Source organism: Bombina bombina, chromosome 4 (genome assembly GCF_027579735.1).
Source record: "Bombina bombina isolate aBomBom1 chromosome 4, aBomBom1.pri, whole genome shotgun sequence".
Lineage (NCBI taxonomy): Eukaryota > Metazoa > Chordata > Amphibia > Anura > Bombinatoridae > Bombina > Bombina bombina.
The window spans coordinates 1,124,157,506-1,124,175,839 of NC_069502.1; the positions used below are offsets into that span (position 1 = coordinate 1,124,157,506).

An 18,334-nucleotide genomic window follows, 5' to 3' on the forward strand; every position below is an offset into this window, starting at 1 on the left:
TGAGAGGACTGTGGTTGTTAAACTTAGTTTTTATTTCTTCAATCAAAAGTTTGTTATTTTAAACAGCACCGGAGTGTGTTGTTTTTTCTCAGGCAGCATTAGAAGAAGAATCTACCTGAGTTTGTGTATGATCTTAGCGGTCGTAACTAAGATCCATTTGCTGTTCTCGGCCATTCTGAGGAGTGAGGTAACTTCAGAACAGGGGACAGCGGGCAGGGTTCACCTGCAAGGAGGTATGTTGCAGTATATTATTTTCTAAGGAATGGAATTGACTGAGAAAATACTGCTAATACCGATGTAATGTAAGTGCAGCCTTAAATGCAGTAGTAGCGACTGGTATCAGGCTGATATGTATGTATGTTTACACTGAGGTATTTCTAGGGAATGGAACTTCACTAAGAAAATGCTGTATACATTTAACTTATATTTGAGCCTCCACTGCAGTGAAAGCGACTAGCAGCAGGCTTATTAATAACATTTCATAATTTTATTTTTAAACGTTTACTGGCATGTTAATCGTTTTTCTCTGAGGTACTTGCTGATAAAACTTTATGGGCATTATTTTTCCACATGGCTGTCGTTTGCTTATGAATAAAATCAGTTTACTGAGCTTCCCCACTGTTGTATTATGAGTGGGAGGGGCCTATTTTGGCGCTTTATTGCGCAGTAAAAATTCAGTCACAGTCTTCCTATTTCTTCCTCCATGATCCAGGACGTCTCTACAGAGCCCAAGGGTCTCCAAAACTAGTTTTGAGGGAGGTAATCACTCACAGCAGACCTGTGAGACACTGTTTTGACTGTGATAAAAACGCTTATATTAAAATTGTTATCCGTTTTTGGGTACTAAGGGGTTAATCATCCATTTGCTGGTGGGTGCAATCCTTTGCTAACTTAATGCATTTACTGGGAAAATTTAGTTGCTATAACTAATTTGGTTCATTGTTATTTCAACTGTGACAGTTTTTTGTGCTTCTTAAAGTGTGCTGATAATAATAGAGCCATGTCTGATACTGCGTCACAATTTGCAGAACATGAGGACGGAGAGCTTCATTCTGTGGGTGACGGATCTGATCCAAGTAAACTGGACTCAGACATTTCAAATTTTAAATTTAAGCTTGAGAACCTCCGTGTATTACTAGGGGAGGTATTAGCGGCTCTGAATGATTGTAACACGGTTGCAATTCCAGAGAAAATATGTAGGCTGGATAAATATTTTTCGGTACTGACGTTTTTCTTATACCTAAAAGGCTTACAGAAATTGTTAACAAGGAGTGGGATAGACCCGGTGTGCCTTTTTTCACCCCCTCCCATATTTAGAAAAATGTTTCCAATAGACGCCACCACACGGGACTTATGGCAGACGGTCCCTAAGGTGGAGGGAGCAGTTTCTACTCTGGCTAAGCGCACCACTATCCCGGTGGAGGATAGCTGTGCTTTTTCAGATCCAATGGATAAAAAGTTAGAGGGTTACCTTAAGAAAATGTTTGTTCAACAAGGTTTTATATTACAACCCCTTGCATGCATTGCGCCTGTCACGGCTGCGGCGGCATTCTGGTTTGAGTCTCTGGAAGAGACCATTAGCTCAGCTCCATTGGATGAGATTATAGACAAGCTTAGAGTCCTTAAGCTAGCTAATTCATTTATTTCTGACGCCGTAGTACACTTAACTAAGCTTACGGCTAAGAACTCCGGATTCGCCATTCAAGCGCGCAGAGCGCTGTGGCTTAAATCCTGGTCAGCCGATGTGACTTCTAAATCTAAATTGCTTAGCATACCTTTCAAAGGGCAGACATTATTCGGGCCCGGTTTGAAAGAAATTATCGCTGACATTACTGGAGGTAAGGGCCATGCCCTGCCTCAAGACAGAGCCAAACCAAGGGCTAAACAGTCTAATTTTCGTGCCTTTCGTAACTTCAAGGCAGGAGCAGCATCAACTTCCTCCGCTCCAAAACAGGAAGGAACTGTTGCTCGCTACAGACAGGGCTGGAAACCTAACCAGTCCTGGAACAAGGGCAAGCAGGCCAGAAAGCCTGCTGCTGCCCCTAAGACAGCATGAAGTGAGGGCCCCCGATCCGGAAACGGATCTAGTGGGGGGCAGACTTTCTCTCTTCGCCCAGGCTTGGGCAAGAGATGTCCAGAATCCCTGGGCGTTAGAGATCATATCTCAGGGATATCTTCTGGACTTCAAAGCTTCTCCTCCAAAAGGGAGATTTCATCTTTCAAGGTTGTCAGCAAACCAGATAAAGAAAGAGGCGTTTCTACGCTGTGTACAAGACCTTTTACTAATGGGAGTGATCCACCCGGTTCCGCGGTCGGAACACGGACAGGGGTTTTACTCAAATCTGTTTGTGGTTCCCAAAAAAGAGGGAACCTTCAGACCAATCTTGGACTTAAAGATCCTAAACAAATTCCTAAGAGTTCCATCGTTCAAAATGGAAACTATTCGGACAATCTTACCTATGATCCAAAAGGGTCAGTACATGACCACAGTGGATTTAAAGGATGCCTACCTTCACATACCGATTCACAAGGATCATTATCGGTACCTAAGGTTTGCCTTCCTAAACAGGCACTACCAGTTTGTAGCTCTTCCCTTCGGGTTAGCTACGGCTCCAAGAATCTTTACAAAGGTTCTGGGCTCTCTTCTGGCGGTACTAAGACCGCGAGGAATATCGGTAGCTCCGTACCTAGACGACATTCTGATACAAGCGTCAAGTTTCCAAACTGCCAAGTCTCATACAGAGTTAGTTCTGGCATTTCTAAGGTCGCATGGGTGGAAGGTGAACGTAGAAAAGAGTTCTCTATTGCCACTCACAAGAGTTCCCTTCTTGGGGACTCTTATAGATTCTGTAGAAATGAAAATTTACCTGACAGAGGACAGGTTAACAAAACTTCTAAATGCTTGCCGTGTCCTTCATTCCATTCAACACCCGTCAGTGGCTCAATGCATGGAGGTAATCGGCTTAATGGTAGCGGCAATGGACATAGTACCTTTTGCACGCCTGCATCTCAGACCCCTGCAATTGTGCATGCTAAGTCAGTGGAATGGGGATTATTCAGATTTGTCCCCTATGCTGAATCTGGATCAAGAGACCAGAGATTCTCTTCTATGGTGGCTTTCTCGGCCACATCTGTCCAGGGGGATGCCCTTCACCAGGCCAGATTGGACGATTGTAACAACAGACGCCAGCCTGCTAGGTTGGGGCGCTGTCTGGAATTCCCTGAAGGCTCAGGGATCATGGACTCAGGAGGAGAGACTCCTTCCAATAAACATTCTGGAATTAAGAGCAGTTTTCAATGCCCTTCTGGCTTGGCCTCAGTTAGCAACTCTGAGGTTCATCAGGTTTCAGTCGGACAACATCACGACTGTGGCTTACATCAACCATCAGGGAGGGACAAGGAGTTCCCTAGCGATGATGGAAGTCTCAAAGATAATTCGCTGGGCAGAGTCTCACTCTTGCCACCTGTCAGCGATCCACATCCCAGGCGTGGAGAACTGGGAGGCGGATTTCCTAAGTCGCCAGACTTTTCATCCGGGGGAGTGGGAACTTCATCCGGAGGTATTTGACCAACTGCTTCGGCGTTGGGGCAAACCAGATCTGGATCTCATGGCGTCTCGCCAGAACGCCAAGCTTCCTTGTTACGGATCCAGGTCCAGGGACCCGGGAGCGGTACTGATAGATGCTCTGACAGCACCTTGGGTCTTCAACATGGCTTATGTGTTTCCACCCTTCCCGATGCTTCCTCGATTGATTGCCAGGATCAAACAGGAGAGAGCATCGGTGATTCTAATAGCGCCTGCGTGGCCACGCAGGACCTGGTATGCAGATCTAGTGGACATGTCGTCCTGTCCACCATGGTCTCTGCCTCTGAGACAGGACCTTCTGATTCAGGGTCCTTTCAAACATCCAAATCTAATTTCTCTGAGGCTGACTGCATGGAGATTGAACGCCTGATTCTATCAAAGCGTGGATTCTCGGAGTCAGTGATTGATACCTTAATACAGGCTAGGAAACCTGTTACCAGGAAAATTTACCATAAAATATGGCGTAAATACTTGCATTGGTGCGAATCCAAGAGTTACTCATGGAGTAAGGTTAAGATTCCTAGGATATTGTCTTTTCTACAAGAAGGTTTAGAAAAGGGTTTATCTGCTAGTTCGTTAAAGGGACAGATCTCAGCTCTGTCCATCCTTTTACACAAACGTCTGTCAGAAGTTCCAGACGTTCAGGCTTTTTGTCAGGCTTTGGCCAGGATTAAGCCTGTGTTTAAAACTGTTGCTCCGCCGTGGAGCTTAAACTTAGTTCTTAACGTTTTACAGGGTGTTCCGTTTGAACCCCTTCATTCCATTGATATCAAGCTGTTATCTTGGAAAGTTCTGTTTTTAATGGCTATTTCCTCGGCTCGAAGAGTCTCTGAGTTATCGGCCTTACATTGTGATTCTCCTTATCTGATTTTTCATTCTGACAAGGTAGTTCTGCGTACTAAACCTGGGTTCTTACCTAAGGTAGTCACCAACAGGAATATCAATCAAGAGATTGTTGTTCCATCATTGTGCCCTAACCCTTCTTCAAAGAAGGAACGACTTCTGCACAATCTGGACGTCGTCCGTGCCCTGAAATTTTATTTGCAGGCAACTAAAGATTTTCGCCAAACTTCTTCCCTGTTTGTCGTTTATTCTGGACAGAGGAGAGGTCAAAAAGCTTCGGCTACCTCTCTCTCTTTCTGGCTTCGTAGCATAATACGTTTAGCCTATGAGACTGCTGGACAGCAGCCTCCTGAAAGAATTACAGCTCATTCTACTAGAGCTGTGGCTTCCACTTGGGCCTTTAAAAATGAGGCCTCTGTTGAACAGATTTGCAAGGCTGCAACTTGGTCTTCACTTCACACCTTTTCGAAATTTTACAAATTTGACACTTTTGCTTCTTCGGAGGCTGTTTTTGGGAGAAAGGTTCTTCAGGCAGTGGTTCCTTCCGTGTAAAGATCCTGCCTGTCCCTCCCGTCATCCGTGTACTTTTAGCTTTGGTATTGGTATCCCATAAGTAATGGATGACCCGTGGACTGACTACACTTAACAGGAGAAAACATAATTTATGTTTACCTGATAAATTCCTTTCTCCTGTAGTGTAGTCAGTCCACGGCCCGCCCTGTTTTTACGGCAGGTCTAAATTTTAAATTAAACTCCAGTCACCACTGCACCCTATAGTTTCTCCTTTCTCGTTTGGTTTCGGTCGAATGACTGGGTATGACGTAGAGGGGAGGAGCTATATAGCAGCTCTGCTTGGGTGATCCTCTTGCACTTCCTGTTAGGGAGGAGATATAATCCCATAAGTAATGGATGACCCGTGGACTGACTACACTACAGGAGAAAGGAATTTATCAGGTAAGCATAAATTATGTTTTATATATATATATATGTATTTTTTTTGTTTGTCATTTTATGGTTGACTGACAAGTGTGTATTACACTGGCCATTCCAAACCTCCCTTCATCTTTACCAGTTCCTATGTTATTCTAGACAGCTGATTCACTAAGGCTTATTGCTAAGTAATTCTGCTATACAGAATAACACAGCAACTGTAAAAGTGGGAAAGTTGGGTATACTGCTTAGTGAATTTTACTCAGTGGTTCGTCTCATGTGACTTTCGTTAGGGTATTCACTAAAATTAGGGTCATTTTAGCTGTAGCACATATCCTACATTTAAGATGTGAATTTAATAAAGTCAAACTCATTTTTGAGTAACAGTTACATATAATTGAAAACCATTGTACAATCCTTTTCAAGGTCACAATTAAACTAAAAGTTACCTACAGGACTCTGTAAGCTATTGATATCCATTCACCATAGAAGACTACTTTCAACAGTTTTAGAGCTAATTTGATTTCTAAAGCGCTGTTGGATAGTATGGAAAACCGGAGCCTTGAGATTTTTTTTTTTATTATTTTGAATTTTACTTTTAAATCTTTCAACAAAAGAAAACTGATATGGCAAGGGTTTAGTTGCCCGCCTAAAGCATTGCTGCTGTGCTGGTTCTGAGTAAAAAAAAAACGTCTAGTGATCCACAAACAAATTTATGTTCTTTCATACGCAAAAACTCACTGGCAAGAATCTATAATGGTTTGCTATTAGGAATAGATAAACTGGGCAGACTATATGAAAGCTTGGTATGCAAAATACAGTCCTCTTAACCTCAGCTGCTGGGCCACCTGCAAACCCATATTTAATGGCCAAGACTACAAAGAAGTGGCCTCGGGCCAACAGCTGAGCACGACTTTTAATACTCTGTCAACAATGAACAGATTCTCTTACCTCAAAGTAGCACTTGTAAGACTGCCTTATTTGGATGCAAAGGAAACAAAGAAAATGATTATATTTAAATAAATCCTGCTATTTTCTGACCCCCCCCTGCATGCAGGTGGAGAACGTTTGGAGTACGGCTTGTGGCTATGTAATGTGTCTTCTGCAGTCACTTGTGTGAGCCTTGTGAATCTGAATGATGGTTACAAATGGCTTACCCTTGTCTTTTTTCTGTTTTATAAATGTTTGTAACTTGGCAATTTAAAAATGAGTTTTATTTACATCTTAGAAAACGCAGACAGGAAGAACAGAGTCGGAGAGGTTACTGACAGTTAAGGAGTTTGAAGCACGTAAGCATAAAACCATTTATTCCTTTCTTTTTATCTTTTTTGTTTCCGTTAAAGTGTGAATAATGAGTACATTTTACTTTACAGCTGACCTAGGACACCAGTAGAAACTAGGCCTATTTCAACTAAAATATCACATTTAAAATGTCATGTGGCTAGTCTAGCTACTTAACTGTCATAGATCTGCTACCCATTGGCATTGAAGGGGTTAAAATCTTTGTGGTAATTACAAAACCTGCTGCTTTTTTAATGCTGTCATTATTCTAATGCTGTGGAATTTAGTGTTGTATGGGTCCATTATGGTCTGACATCAATATTTCAATAGTAAAGTTTGTAAGCGTCTCTTAAAGGGGCATAACAAAGGACATAAATATGTAATAATAAAGTGCATTAAATTGCTGGAACATTTTCTAATTGCAGTCTTGCTTGCTTATAATTATACCTTTAACCCCTTTGCACAGGTTATAATAAGTTCCAGAGCAGCAATTCATTATAAACATGCTCAGTGAGCCAGTTACAAGAGTCATATGCGCTCAACCACAAATCATCAGCCATATTCAGATATGGAGCAGAAGTGCATTGCTGCTCTAGAGCTGACCATAACTATGTATTTAATCCAGTAATAGTGCATTAACAAAATGCTCTAACCCACTGGAACATTATCGTTTTGTACAAGATAAATCTTCATTAAAAAGGGACTTTGTCGTGCTCTAATTTGTTAAAGAATTTCATTTTTGCTCTAGCAACCCTGCAATGCTACACATTTAACCCCCGTGAGGAGGTTTAACACGTAGTTAAAGTACCCCTCAGGAGCGGCATACAACTGATGGTCTAGAGTGGATACAAATACGAAGTCAATTAGTAGCGTCAGACGAACAGCTGGGCTGTGTGACTACCGCTGATTGCCTCACTGTCTGTATCTGCAAGGGGGTTAAAAATGCAGCGTACTGCTAGTGCTAACATTACAGGTTCTAACACAGTGATGGTTAACTTCATAACACATTGGGCCACATATAAGTGTAAGGCTATTAAACACGGAAATAATAATAATCCTAAAAATGTCCAGTGGCTCAGGGGAATTGGGCAAGGTTGCAGGGTGGCCTCTATTAGCGGTTATCCCCTACAGAGGCTCATTTGAGTTTTGGCCACCCCAAAACGCACATTCTTAGGTCTGCTTTTCCCCTGGGGCTGCAAAAAAAGCACTGTATACCATGTGTATTACCCACATGTAGACATTACTCCCGGATCTAGCAGCGGTGTGTACAGATGTATGTATGTATGCTCTATACACAGTAATAGCTATCACTGTTCTGTATACCATGTGTATTACCCACATGTAGATATTACTTCCAAATCTAGTAGTGGTGTGTACAGATGTATGCTTTATACACAGTAATGGCTATCACTGTTCTGTATACCATGTGTATTACCTACATGTAGATATTACTCCCGGATCTAGCAGCAGTGTGTACAGATGTATGTATGCTCTATACACAGTAATGGCTATCACCATTCTGTATACCATGTGTATTACCTACATGTAGATATTACTTCCAGATCTAGCAGCGGTGTGTACAGATGTATATATGCTCTATACACAGTAAAAGCTACCACTGTTCTGTATACCATGTGTATTACCCACTTTTAGATATTACTTCCAGATCTAGCAGCGGTGTGTACAGATGTATGTATGTATGTATGCTTTATACACAGTAAAAGCTATCACTGTTCTGTATAGCATGTGTATTACCTACATGTAGATATTACTCCCGGATCTAGCAGCGGTGTGTACAGATGTATGTATGCTCTATACACAGTAATAGCTATCACTGTTCTGTATACCATGTGTATTACCTACATCAGTGTTTTTCAACCAGTGTGCCGTGAGAGATCCTCAGGTGTGCCGCGGCAGACTGACAACAGTGCGGGGGTGTTTGTAAATGAATGTCAATATGTCATCATGTATAGTTTGTAGGAGGCATGGCATGACAGCACAGTGTGTGTATATGTATGTATATATATATATATATATATATATATATATATATATATATATATATATATATATATATATATATATATATATATATATCCTGTATTAGGCTACAATGTGTGATTTTGTAAAATTTTGGGATGGTGGTGTGCCACAGGATTTTTTAATGTAAAAAAGTGTGCCACGGCAAAAAAAAGGTTGCAAATCACTGACCTACATGTAGACATTACTCATGGATCTAGCAGCGGTGTGTACAGATGTATGTATGCTATCACTGTACTGTATACCATGTGTATTACCTACATGTAGACATTACCAGGGCCACCACTAGAAATTTTGGGGGCCCTGACTTAACCATTGATCAGGGCCCCCCCCCCCCCCCTTTGACATGTGCAATTTTTGACCAAGTGACTAAAATGTATATGCACTTTATTCTTAAGTGCAGTCAAACTTGGAAATGTTGTAAAGGTAGTAACACACAAATACACACACACACTGAAACATATACTCACACATAAGGATTCACATATAGACACTAGCAGACATGCAAAGAAACACACAAACACACTCAGACACAGACAACCAAACAGGCACTTTGCACTTGTTTACATTGACCTGACAAGTAATAAGACTACAGTTTTGTCAAAAAATAAATAAATTGCAAAACAAAATATGGAGTTCTGATTATATTTTTGTCAAGGAAGATGCCAACTAAATTATGACAATAGCATGCAGTTGCTGAAAGGAAGGAAATGAAGGGCCCTAAACTGCCTAAACAATAATTTAAAGGTTAAATGGTGAATTGGTGACTTCCGGAAAGGTCTCATTAGTCTCAAAGTCTGTAAAAAGATGTGAATAATCAGTAGTAAGGTCAAAATGTCCTATAAAGGAACAGACAATTGACACACACTCACACACTTGCACATACACCCAAGGAAACACAGACAGACAGCCTCAGAAAACACACAGACATACATACACACACACACACACACACACACACACACAGAGACAACCACATAAAACACACAAAGACATACATACACACACTCTCACAGAGACACCCACAGACATACGCACACTCCCTCACAGAGACATCCACAGAAAACACACAAAGACATACACACCCACCCTCACAGAGGCATCCAGAGAAAATACACAAAGACATACGCAAACACCCTCACAGACATCCACAGAAAATGCACAAAGACATACACACCCACTCACCCTCACAGAGAGACCCACAAAAAAAATACATACATACTTATAGAGACACAAACAAAAGCACAAAGAAATAAACAGTCACCCACAGAAACACTCACAGGAGGTAAAATGTCTGGACATTGCATCCCCTAAATCAACCGTGTGTGACATGTATGATAACAAAAATTGCAAAAATTAAGAGATCACTTTTTAAAGAATCATATTTCTAAATGTGCAACCAAAAATAATTCTGTAAATTCAAAATTGTACATTAATAATCTGGGTAGATGGCTAGATGAAGAAAAGTACTTTTGAAAGGTTGACATATAGTTCCCATCTGTCAGCTGTACTTATAGATTTTGAAAATGCTGTACTCTATATGGTCTTGGTGGAACCATAAGCTGTCGTACTCTGTCTCATACCATTAGATCTGGTTAAATGCAGGATTTAGGCTTGTTTGTATGTATTTCAAAATTAAGTCAGCTGTAGTGTAAACTGAACAGTGTTAAGTTAACCTGTCTCATTTCAAACACTGAGCAATCTTAGTCTGAGAGTATAACATTTTATGCAGATGTAAAATTCTTAGATGAAATGCCTCCTTGCATCTGGAAAGTTGTTGCATAAAGGGGCAGTTAACTGGAATGTAATGAAAATATACATATTAATAAAAAAAAACCTCATATATGCCAAAAGGGCACCTACCATTTGTGTATTGAGGGGGAAACATTTCTGCATGGCTTTAAATATAGAATTTCTACAGCATTGTCAAATAATCATAAATAGACTGCTGCATATTGCTAAAAAAAAGGTTTTTTATGGACCCCTGGCCCCACCATACAACAACTACCACACTGAAGTTACAATCTGAAATTGCACAAAGAAATAAAAAATATTTATTACTAAGTAAGTCCTACCTCCTCTGCAAATGAAAGTGATCTGCCGTCTGACTCAGGCACACACTATACAAACTTAAGTGCCAAGCCTGTCTCACACTGTGCATAGTGGTTTAGTGCACACTCAGAAATCCTCTAAAATGCTAATGCTTTACTCCTTGTAATAACATTTCCCATGCTCAATAGCACCCTGCTGTAGTACCCTCTGGTGGCTGCCAAAATGTAAAAAAAAAAAAAATTGTTGTTCTTGCCTTATAGGGCCCCCTGGCCAATTGGGCCCCTTACAGGAGTCACCCCTGTCACCCCCTGATGGCGGCCCTGGACATTACTCCCGGATCTAGCAGCGGTGTGTACAGATGTATGCTCTATACACAGTAATGGCTATCACTGTACTGTATACCACGTGTATTACCTACATGTAGACATTACTCCCGGAACTAGTAGCGGTGTGTACAGCTGTATGTATGCTCTTTACACAGTAAAAGCTATCACTGTTCTGTATACCATGTGTATTACCTACATGTAGACATTACACCTTGATCTAGCAGCGGTGTGTACAGATGTATATATGCTCTATGCACAGTAATAGCTATCACTGTTCTGTATACCATGTGTATTACCTACATGTAGACATTACTCCCGGATCTAGTTGCGGTGTGTACAGATGTATGTATGTATGTATGCTTTATACACAGTAAAAGCTATCACTGTTCTGTATAGCATGTGTATTACCTACATGTAGACATTACACCTGGATCTAGCAGCGGTGTGTACAGATGTATGTATGCTCTATACACAGTAATGGCTATCACTGTTCTGTATACCATGTGTATTACCTACATGTAAACATTACTCTCGGATCTAGCAGCAGTGTGTACAGATGTATGTATGTATGTATGTATGTATGCTCTATGCACAGTATCACAGTTGGTGATACAAGTGTATAAAACAAAAATGCTTCTCTTTGAAAATCAAATGCACTCATTTCAGTTTTGATTAGTGTCCCTTAAAGGGACATTGAAGACTAATATGTGCTAGATAGAATGATGCGTTTAAAGAAAAGATTAGTCAGAGAATAACGTAGATATATTTTTTAAAGTTTCATTAGTTGTTTAAATAGTGACAAAATAAGTGTAAATTTTTAGGGTCTATAAAACAATGGGAGCTGCTATGTTGTAACTTAAGTTACTTTCTCTGCTGTGGCTAATTAGGGACAGTTATAAATAGGTCACTAGAGTGTGCAGCCAATGGCTGTGCAGAATATGTGTCCTGCACTTTCATTTGTAACAGGAACTGAAATGCTCACAATTTCAGAACGAAATTACAAGAAAAGGGGACAAAATAAATAATGAAAGTATATTGTGCAGTTTTATTTTTTATATACTGTACAATTTAAAAAATTTCTAATACCATCTCAAAGTGCTTAATGTCCCTTTAAAGGAAACACTATAACATGGGCTTTCAGTAGACTACTGGCTTTAAAATAATGCCGTTAAAACATGTTTATGCTGATTCCTTCTATTACCCTTTGCCATGGGGAAAAAAACACACTTAACGACCAAGGACGTTCCTGGCACGTCCTCTGGTCTTTCAAGCAGTGAAAGCGATCCTGATCGTTTCCAGATGCTTTTATGGTATTGCAGTGATGCCTCAATATTGAAGCATCCTGCAATACCATTTTTTTTACAAACCAATGCAGAGAGAGCCACTCTGTGGCCCTCTCTGCACCGGTAGCGTTGGTGCTGATCGGAACATCGTTGGTGGGTGGGAGCATTGGCGGGTGGGCGGCCCATCACTACACGGCATCTGGTACCTCTATGTGCACCCCGGGTGCCAGGAGCGTGCGGGGGGGGGGGGTCCTGCGTACCATTGCCATCAATGAAAATGAATGGGGAGAGGGAGGGGGGAAAAATAAGGATCATTGGATCTGGGAGGGGGGTTTTGAGGGGGCTGCTACAACTATAGAAAAATTTTAATTTATTTTAAAAAAAATAAAAAAACTTCTTTTTTTTGGGGGGTGGGGGGGGGGGGGCAAAATGGGTACTGGCAGTCAGCTGCCAGTACCTAAGATGGTGGCACATAGGTAGCGGAGGGAGGGTTAGAAAGCTGTTTGGGGGATATCAGGGAGGTTGGGGGTTTAGGGGGGTCCATCAGAGCTTCATAATTATTTTTTCAAAGATTAAAAAAAAAGCCTTTTATTTTAGTACTGGCAGACTTTCTGCCAGTACTCAAGATGGCGGGGACAATTGTGGGGTGGGGGAGGGAAGAGAGCTGTTGGGAGGGATCAGGGGGTAGGATGTGTCAGGTGGGAGGCTGATCTCTACACTAAAGCTAAAATTAACCCTGCAAGCTCTGTACAAGCTACCTAATTAACCCCTTCAATGCTGGGCATAATACAAGTGTGGTGGGCAGCGGAATTTAGCGGCCTTCTAATTGCCAAAAAGCAACGCCAAAGCCATATATTTCTGCTATTTCTGAACAAAGGGGATCCCAGAGAAGCATTTACAACCATCTGTGCCATAATTGCACAAGCTGTTTGTAAATAATTTCATTGAGAAACCTAAAGTTTGTGAAATAGTGAACTTTTTTTTTTTTTTTATTTGATCGCATTTGGCTGTGAAATGGTTGCATGAAATATACCAAAATAGGCCTAGATCAATAATTGAGGGTGCCTACTACACTACACTAAAGCTAAAATTAACCCTACAACTACTACACTACACTAAAGCTAAAATTAACCCTACAAGCTCCCTGATTAACTCTTTCACTGCTGGACGTAATACACGTGTGGTGCATAGTGGCATTTAGCGGCCTTCTAATTACCATAAAGCAATACCGAAGCCATATATGTCTGCTATTCCTGACAAAGGGGATCCCAGAGAAGCATTTACAACCATTTATGCCATAATTGCACAAGCGGTTTGTAAATAATTTCAGTGAGAAACCTAAAGTTTGTGAAATAGTGAACTTTTTTTTTTTTTCATTTGATTGCATTTGGTGGTGAAATGGTGGTATGAAATATACCAAAATGGGCCTAGATCAATACTTTGGGTTGTCTACTAAAAAAAAATATATACATGTCAAGGGATATTCAGGGATTCCTGACAGATATCAGTGTTCCAATGTAACTATTGCCAATTTAAAAAAAAAAAAATTGTTTGGAAAAAGCAAAGTGCTACTTGTATTTATTGCCCTATAACTTACAAAAAAGCAAAGAACATGTAAACATTTGGTATTTCTGAACTCAAGACAAAATGTAGAAACTATGTAGCATAGGAGTTTTCTTGGTGGTTTTTTCATCATATTTTATATATTTTTATAGTAAATTATAAGATATGATTAATATAATGGTATCTTTAGAAATTCCATTTAATGGCGAGAAAAACGGTATATAATATGTGTATGTACAGTAAATGAGTAAGAGAGGAAAATTATAGCTAAACACTGACACCGCAGAAATGCAAAAATAGCCTTGATCCCAGATGGTCAACAAATGGGAAAAGTGCTCTGGTCACGAAGGGGTTAAAGATGTCTTGTCTCAATAATATACATCAAATGTCTGAATACAGCATTTTTGTAATAAAAGTTGCCCTTAAAAATCGGAAAACTACAAATTTCTCTTGTAAGGTGTATCCAGTCCACGGATTCATCCATTACTTGTGGGATATTCTCCTTCCCAACAGGGAGCTGCAAGAGGATCACCCACAGCAGAGCTGTCTATATAGCTCCTCCCCTAACTGCCACCTCCCAGTCATTCTCTTGCAGCTCTCGACAAGGGTAGTAGCTAGAGAGATGTGGTGCATTAATGTAGTTTATCTTCAATCAAAAGTTTATTATTTTCAAATGGTACCAGAGTTGTACTATTTTAGCCTCAGGCAGAAAGTTGAAGAAGAGTCTGCCTGAGGTTTTTGATGATCTTAGCGGTTTGTAACTAAGATCCACTGCTGTTCTCACACATAACTGAAGAGATGAGTAACTTCAGCTGGGGGAATAGCGTGCAGGGTTACCTGCTCTGAGGTATGTGCAGTTTTAAATTTTTCTAGAGAGATAAGCTAGAAAATGCTGACAGTGCCTGATTTATTTAAGGTAAGCCTGATTACAGTGATTTAATAATGACTGGTATCATGCTTGCTGTAAAGGGTAATATTTTTGTTATTTACTCTCATTACTGAATAAATATAAAGTTTGCTTGATGTATATAAACGTTTATTACAAATGGTGATAAAACTTTATTCTGGGGCCCAGTTTTTCCACATGGCTGGCTAGATTTTGCCTAGGGATAGTTTTTTAAGGCCCTCTCACTGTGCGTACAGGTTGTGAGGGGCCTAATTTTGCGCCTAAATTGCGCAGTAGTTTTTGCAGCTTGAGACATCCAGCTTCCCTGAAGGAGTCCCCTGAACATATAGGACCTCTCTAAAGGGTTTTTGTGCCTTCCAAAGTCGTCGTATGGGCAGGTAGGAGCCACAGTAGAGCTGTGGCAGTTGGTTGTGACTGTTTAAAAACGTTTATATCGGGGTTTTTTTATCCGGTTTTGAAACTAAGGGGTTAATCATCCATTTGCAAGTGGGTGCAATGCTATTTCAGTCTATTATACACACTGTAAAAATTTCGTAAAATGTACTTCTTTTTTCACTGTTTTGCAGTTTCTGTGATTGTTTTTTTTCTCTTAAAGGCACAGTACCGTTTTTATTTTTTGCTTGTTCACAGTTATTAAAGTGTTTTCCAAGCTTGCTGGTCTCATTACTAGTCTGTTTAAACATGTCTGACATAGAGGAAACTCATTGTTCATTATGTTTAGAAGCCATTGTGGAACCCCCGCTTAGAATGTGTACCAAATGCACTGATATAGTAATAAGTTATAAAGATCATATTCTGGCTTTAAAAGATTTATCACCAGAGGAAACTGACAAGGGGGAAGTTATGCCGACTAACTCTCCCCACATGTCAGAACCTATGACTCCCGCTCAAGGGACACCCGCTCTATAGGCGCCAAGTACATCTAGCGCGCCCATAGCGTTTCCCTTACAAGACATGGCGGCAGTTATGGATCATACCCTTACAGTGGTATTGTCCAAACTACCAGGGTTACAAGGAAAGCGAGACAGCTCTGGGGCTAGGAAAAATACAGAGCACACTGACGCTTTAGTAGCTATGTCTGATATCCCCTCACAATATGCAGAAGCTGAGGAAGGAGAGCTTCTATCTGTGGGTGATTTTTCTGATTCAGGGAAGATAATTCAACCTGATTCTGATATGTCTACATTTAAATTTAAGCTTGAACACCTCCGCGTGTTGCTCAGGGAGGTTTTAGCTGCTCTGAATGACTGTGACACCATTATGGTCCCAGAGAAATTGTGTAGATTGGATAAATACTATGCAGTGCCTGTTTACACTGATGTTTTTCCAATACCTAAGAGGTTTTCAGAAATTATTACTAAGGAATGGGATAGACCAGGTGTACCGTTCTCTCCCCCTCCTGTTTTTAAAAAGATGTTTCCCATAGATGCCGCTACACGGGACTTATGGCAAACGGTCCCTAAGGTGGAGGGAGCAGTCTCTACCCTAGCTAAGCGTACAACTATCCCCGTTGAGGACAGTTGTGCTTTCCTAGATCCAATAGATAAAAAGTTAGAGGGTTACCTTAAGAAAATGTTTATTCAACAGGGTTTTATTCTCCAGCCTCTTGCATGCATTGCCCCTGTCACTGCTGCTGCGGCCTTCTGGTTTGAGTCTCTGGAAGAGGCTCTACAGGTAGAAACCCCATTGGATGATATACTTGACAAGCTTAAAGCTCTTAAGCTAGACAATTCATTTGTTTCTGACGCCGTTGTTCATTTAATCAAACTAACGGCTAAGAACTCAGGTTTTGATATTCAAGCGCGTAGGGCGTTATGGCTTAAATCCTGGTCAGCTGACGTTACTTCAAAGTCTAAGCTTCTCAATATTCCCTTCAAGGGGCAGACCCTACTCGGGCCCGGACTGAAGGAGATCATTTCTGATATTACTGGAGGAAAAGGTCACGCCCTTCCTCAGGATAGGTCCAACAAATTAAGGACCAAACAGACTAATTTTCGTGCCTTTCAAAACTTCAAGACTGGAGCAGCGTCAACTTCCTCTTATACAAAAAAAGAGGGAAATTTTGCCCAGTCCAAGCCGGTCTGGAGACCTAACCAGGCTTGGAACAAAGGAAGGCAGGCCAAAAAGCCTGCTGCTGCCTCTAAGACAGCATGAAAGATCAGCCCCCGACCCGGTAACGGATCTAGTAGGGGGCAGACTTTCTCTCTTCGCCCAGGCTTGGGCAAGAGATGTCCAGGATCCCTGGGCGTTGGAAATTGTGTCCCAGGGGTATCTTCTGGACTTCAAAGCTTCTTCCCCAAAAGGAAGATTTCACCTCTCACAATTATCTGCAAACCAGATAAAGAGAGAGGCAGTCTTACATTGTGTTCAAGACCTCCTAGTTATGGGAGTGATCCACCCAGTTCAAAGGGAGGAACAGGGGCAAGGCTTCTATTCAAATCTGTTTGTGGTTCCCAAGAAAGAGGGAACCTTCAGACCAATCTTAGATCTCAAGATCCTAAACAAATTTCTCACGGTCCCATCCTTTAAAATGGAGACTATTCAAACCATCCTACCTATGATCCAGGAGGGTCAATATATGACTACCGTGGACTTAAAGGATGCTTATCTTCACATTCCGATACACAGAGATCATCATCGGTTTCTCAGGTTCGCCTTCCTAGACAGGCATTACCAGTTTGTAGCTCTTCCCTTTGGGTTAGCTACGGCACCAAGAATCTTTACGAAGGTTCTGGGGTCACTTCTGGCGGTCCTAAGGCCGCGGGGAATAGCAGTAGCCCCTTACCTAGACGACATTCTGATACAGGTGTCGAATTTTCAAATTGCCAAGTCCCATACGGACATTGTTCTGGCATTCCTGAGGTCTCATGGGTGGAAAGTGAATGAAGAAAAGAGTTCTCTATCCCCTCTCACAAGAGTTTCCTTCCTGGGAACTCTGATAGATTCTGTAGAAATTAAGATTTACCTGACAGAGGTCAGGTTGTCAAAACTTCTAAATTCCTGCCGTGTTCTTTATTCTACTTCTCGCCCTTCAGTGGCTCAGTGTATGGAAGTAATCGGATTAATGGTAGCGGCAATGGACATAGTGCTGTTTGCCCGCCTACATCTCAGACCGCTGCAACTCTGCATGCTCAGTCAGTGGAATGGGGATTACACAGATTTGTCCCCTCTACTAAATCTGGATCAAGAGACCAGGGATTCTCTTCTCTGGTGGCTATCTCGGGTCCATCTGTCCAAAGTTATGACCTTCCGCAGGCCAGATTGGACAATAGTAACAACAGATGCCAGCCTTCTGGGCTGTGGTGCAGTCTGGAACTCCCTGAAGGCTCAGGGATCGTGGACTCAGGAGGAGGCACTCCTTCCGATAAACATTCTGGAACTAAGAGCGATATTCAATGCTCTTCAGGCTTGGCCTCAGCTAGCTGCGGTCAGGTTCATCAGATTTCAGTCGGACAACATCACGACTGTAGCTTACATCAACCATCAAGGGGGAACAAGGAGTTCCCTAGCAATGTTGGAGGTT

The 18,334-nt window shown here is 41.3% G+C and overlaps 1 protein-coding gene across 1 annotated transcript in view; it reads left to right on the top strand.

Annotated features, from left to right (window-relative positions):
- Positions 1–18,334, top strand: part of SMYD2 (SET and MYND domain containing 2) — a 275,842-nt gene that overhangs the window by 86,795 nt on the left and 170,713 nt on the right. Inside the window, exon 4 of the mRNA XM_053712488.1 lies at positions 6,588–6,648. Within this exon, the coding sequence (XP_053568463.1) occupies positions 6,588–6,648 (61 nt within the window). The remainder of the gene's footprint in view (positions 1–6,587; positions 6,649–18,334) is intronic.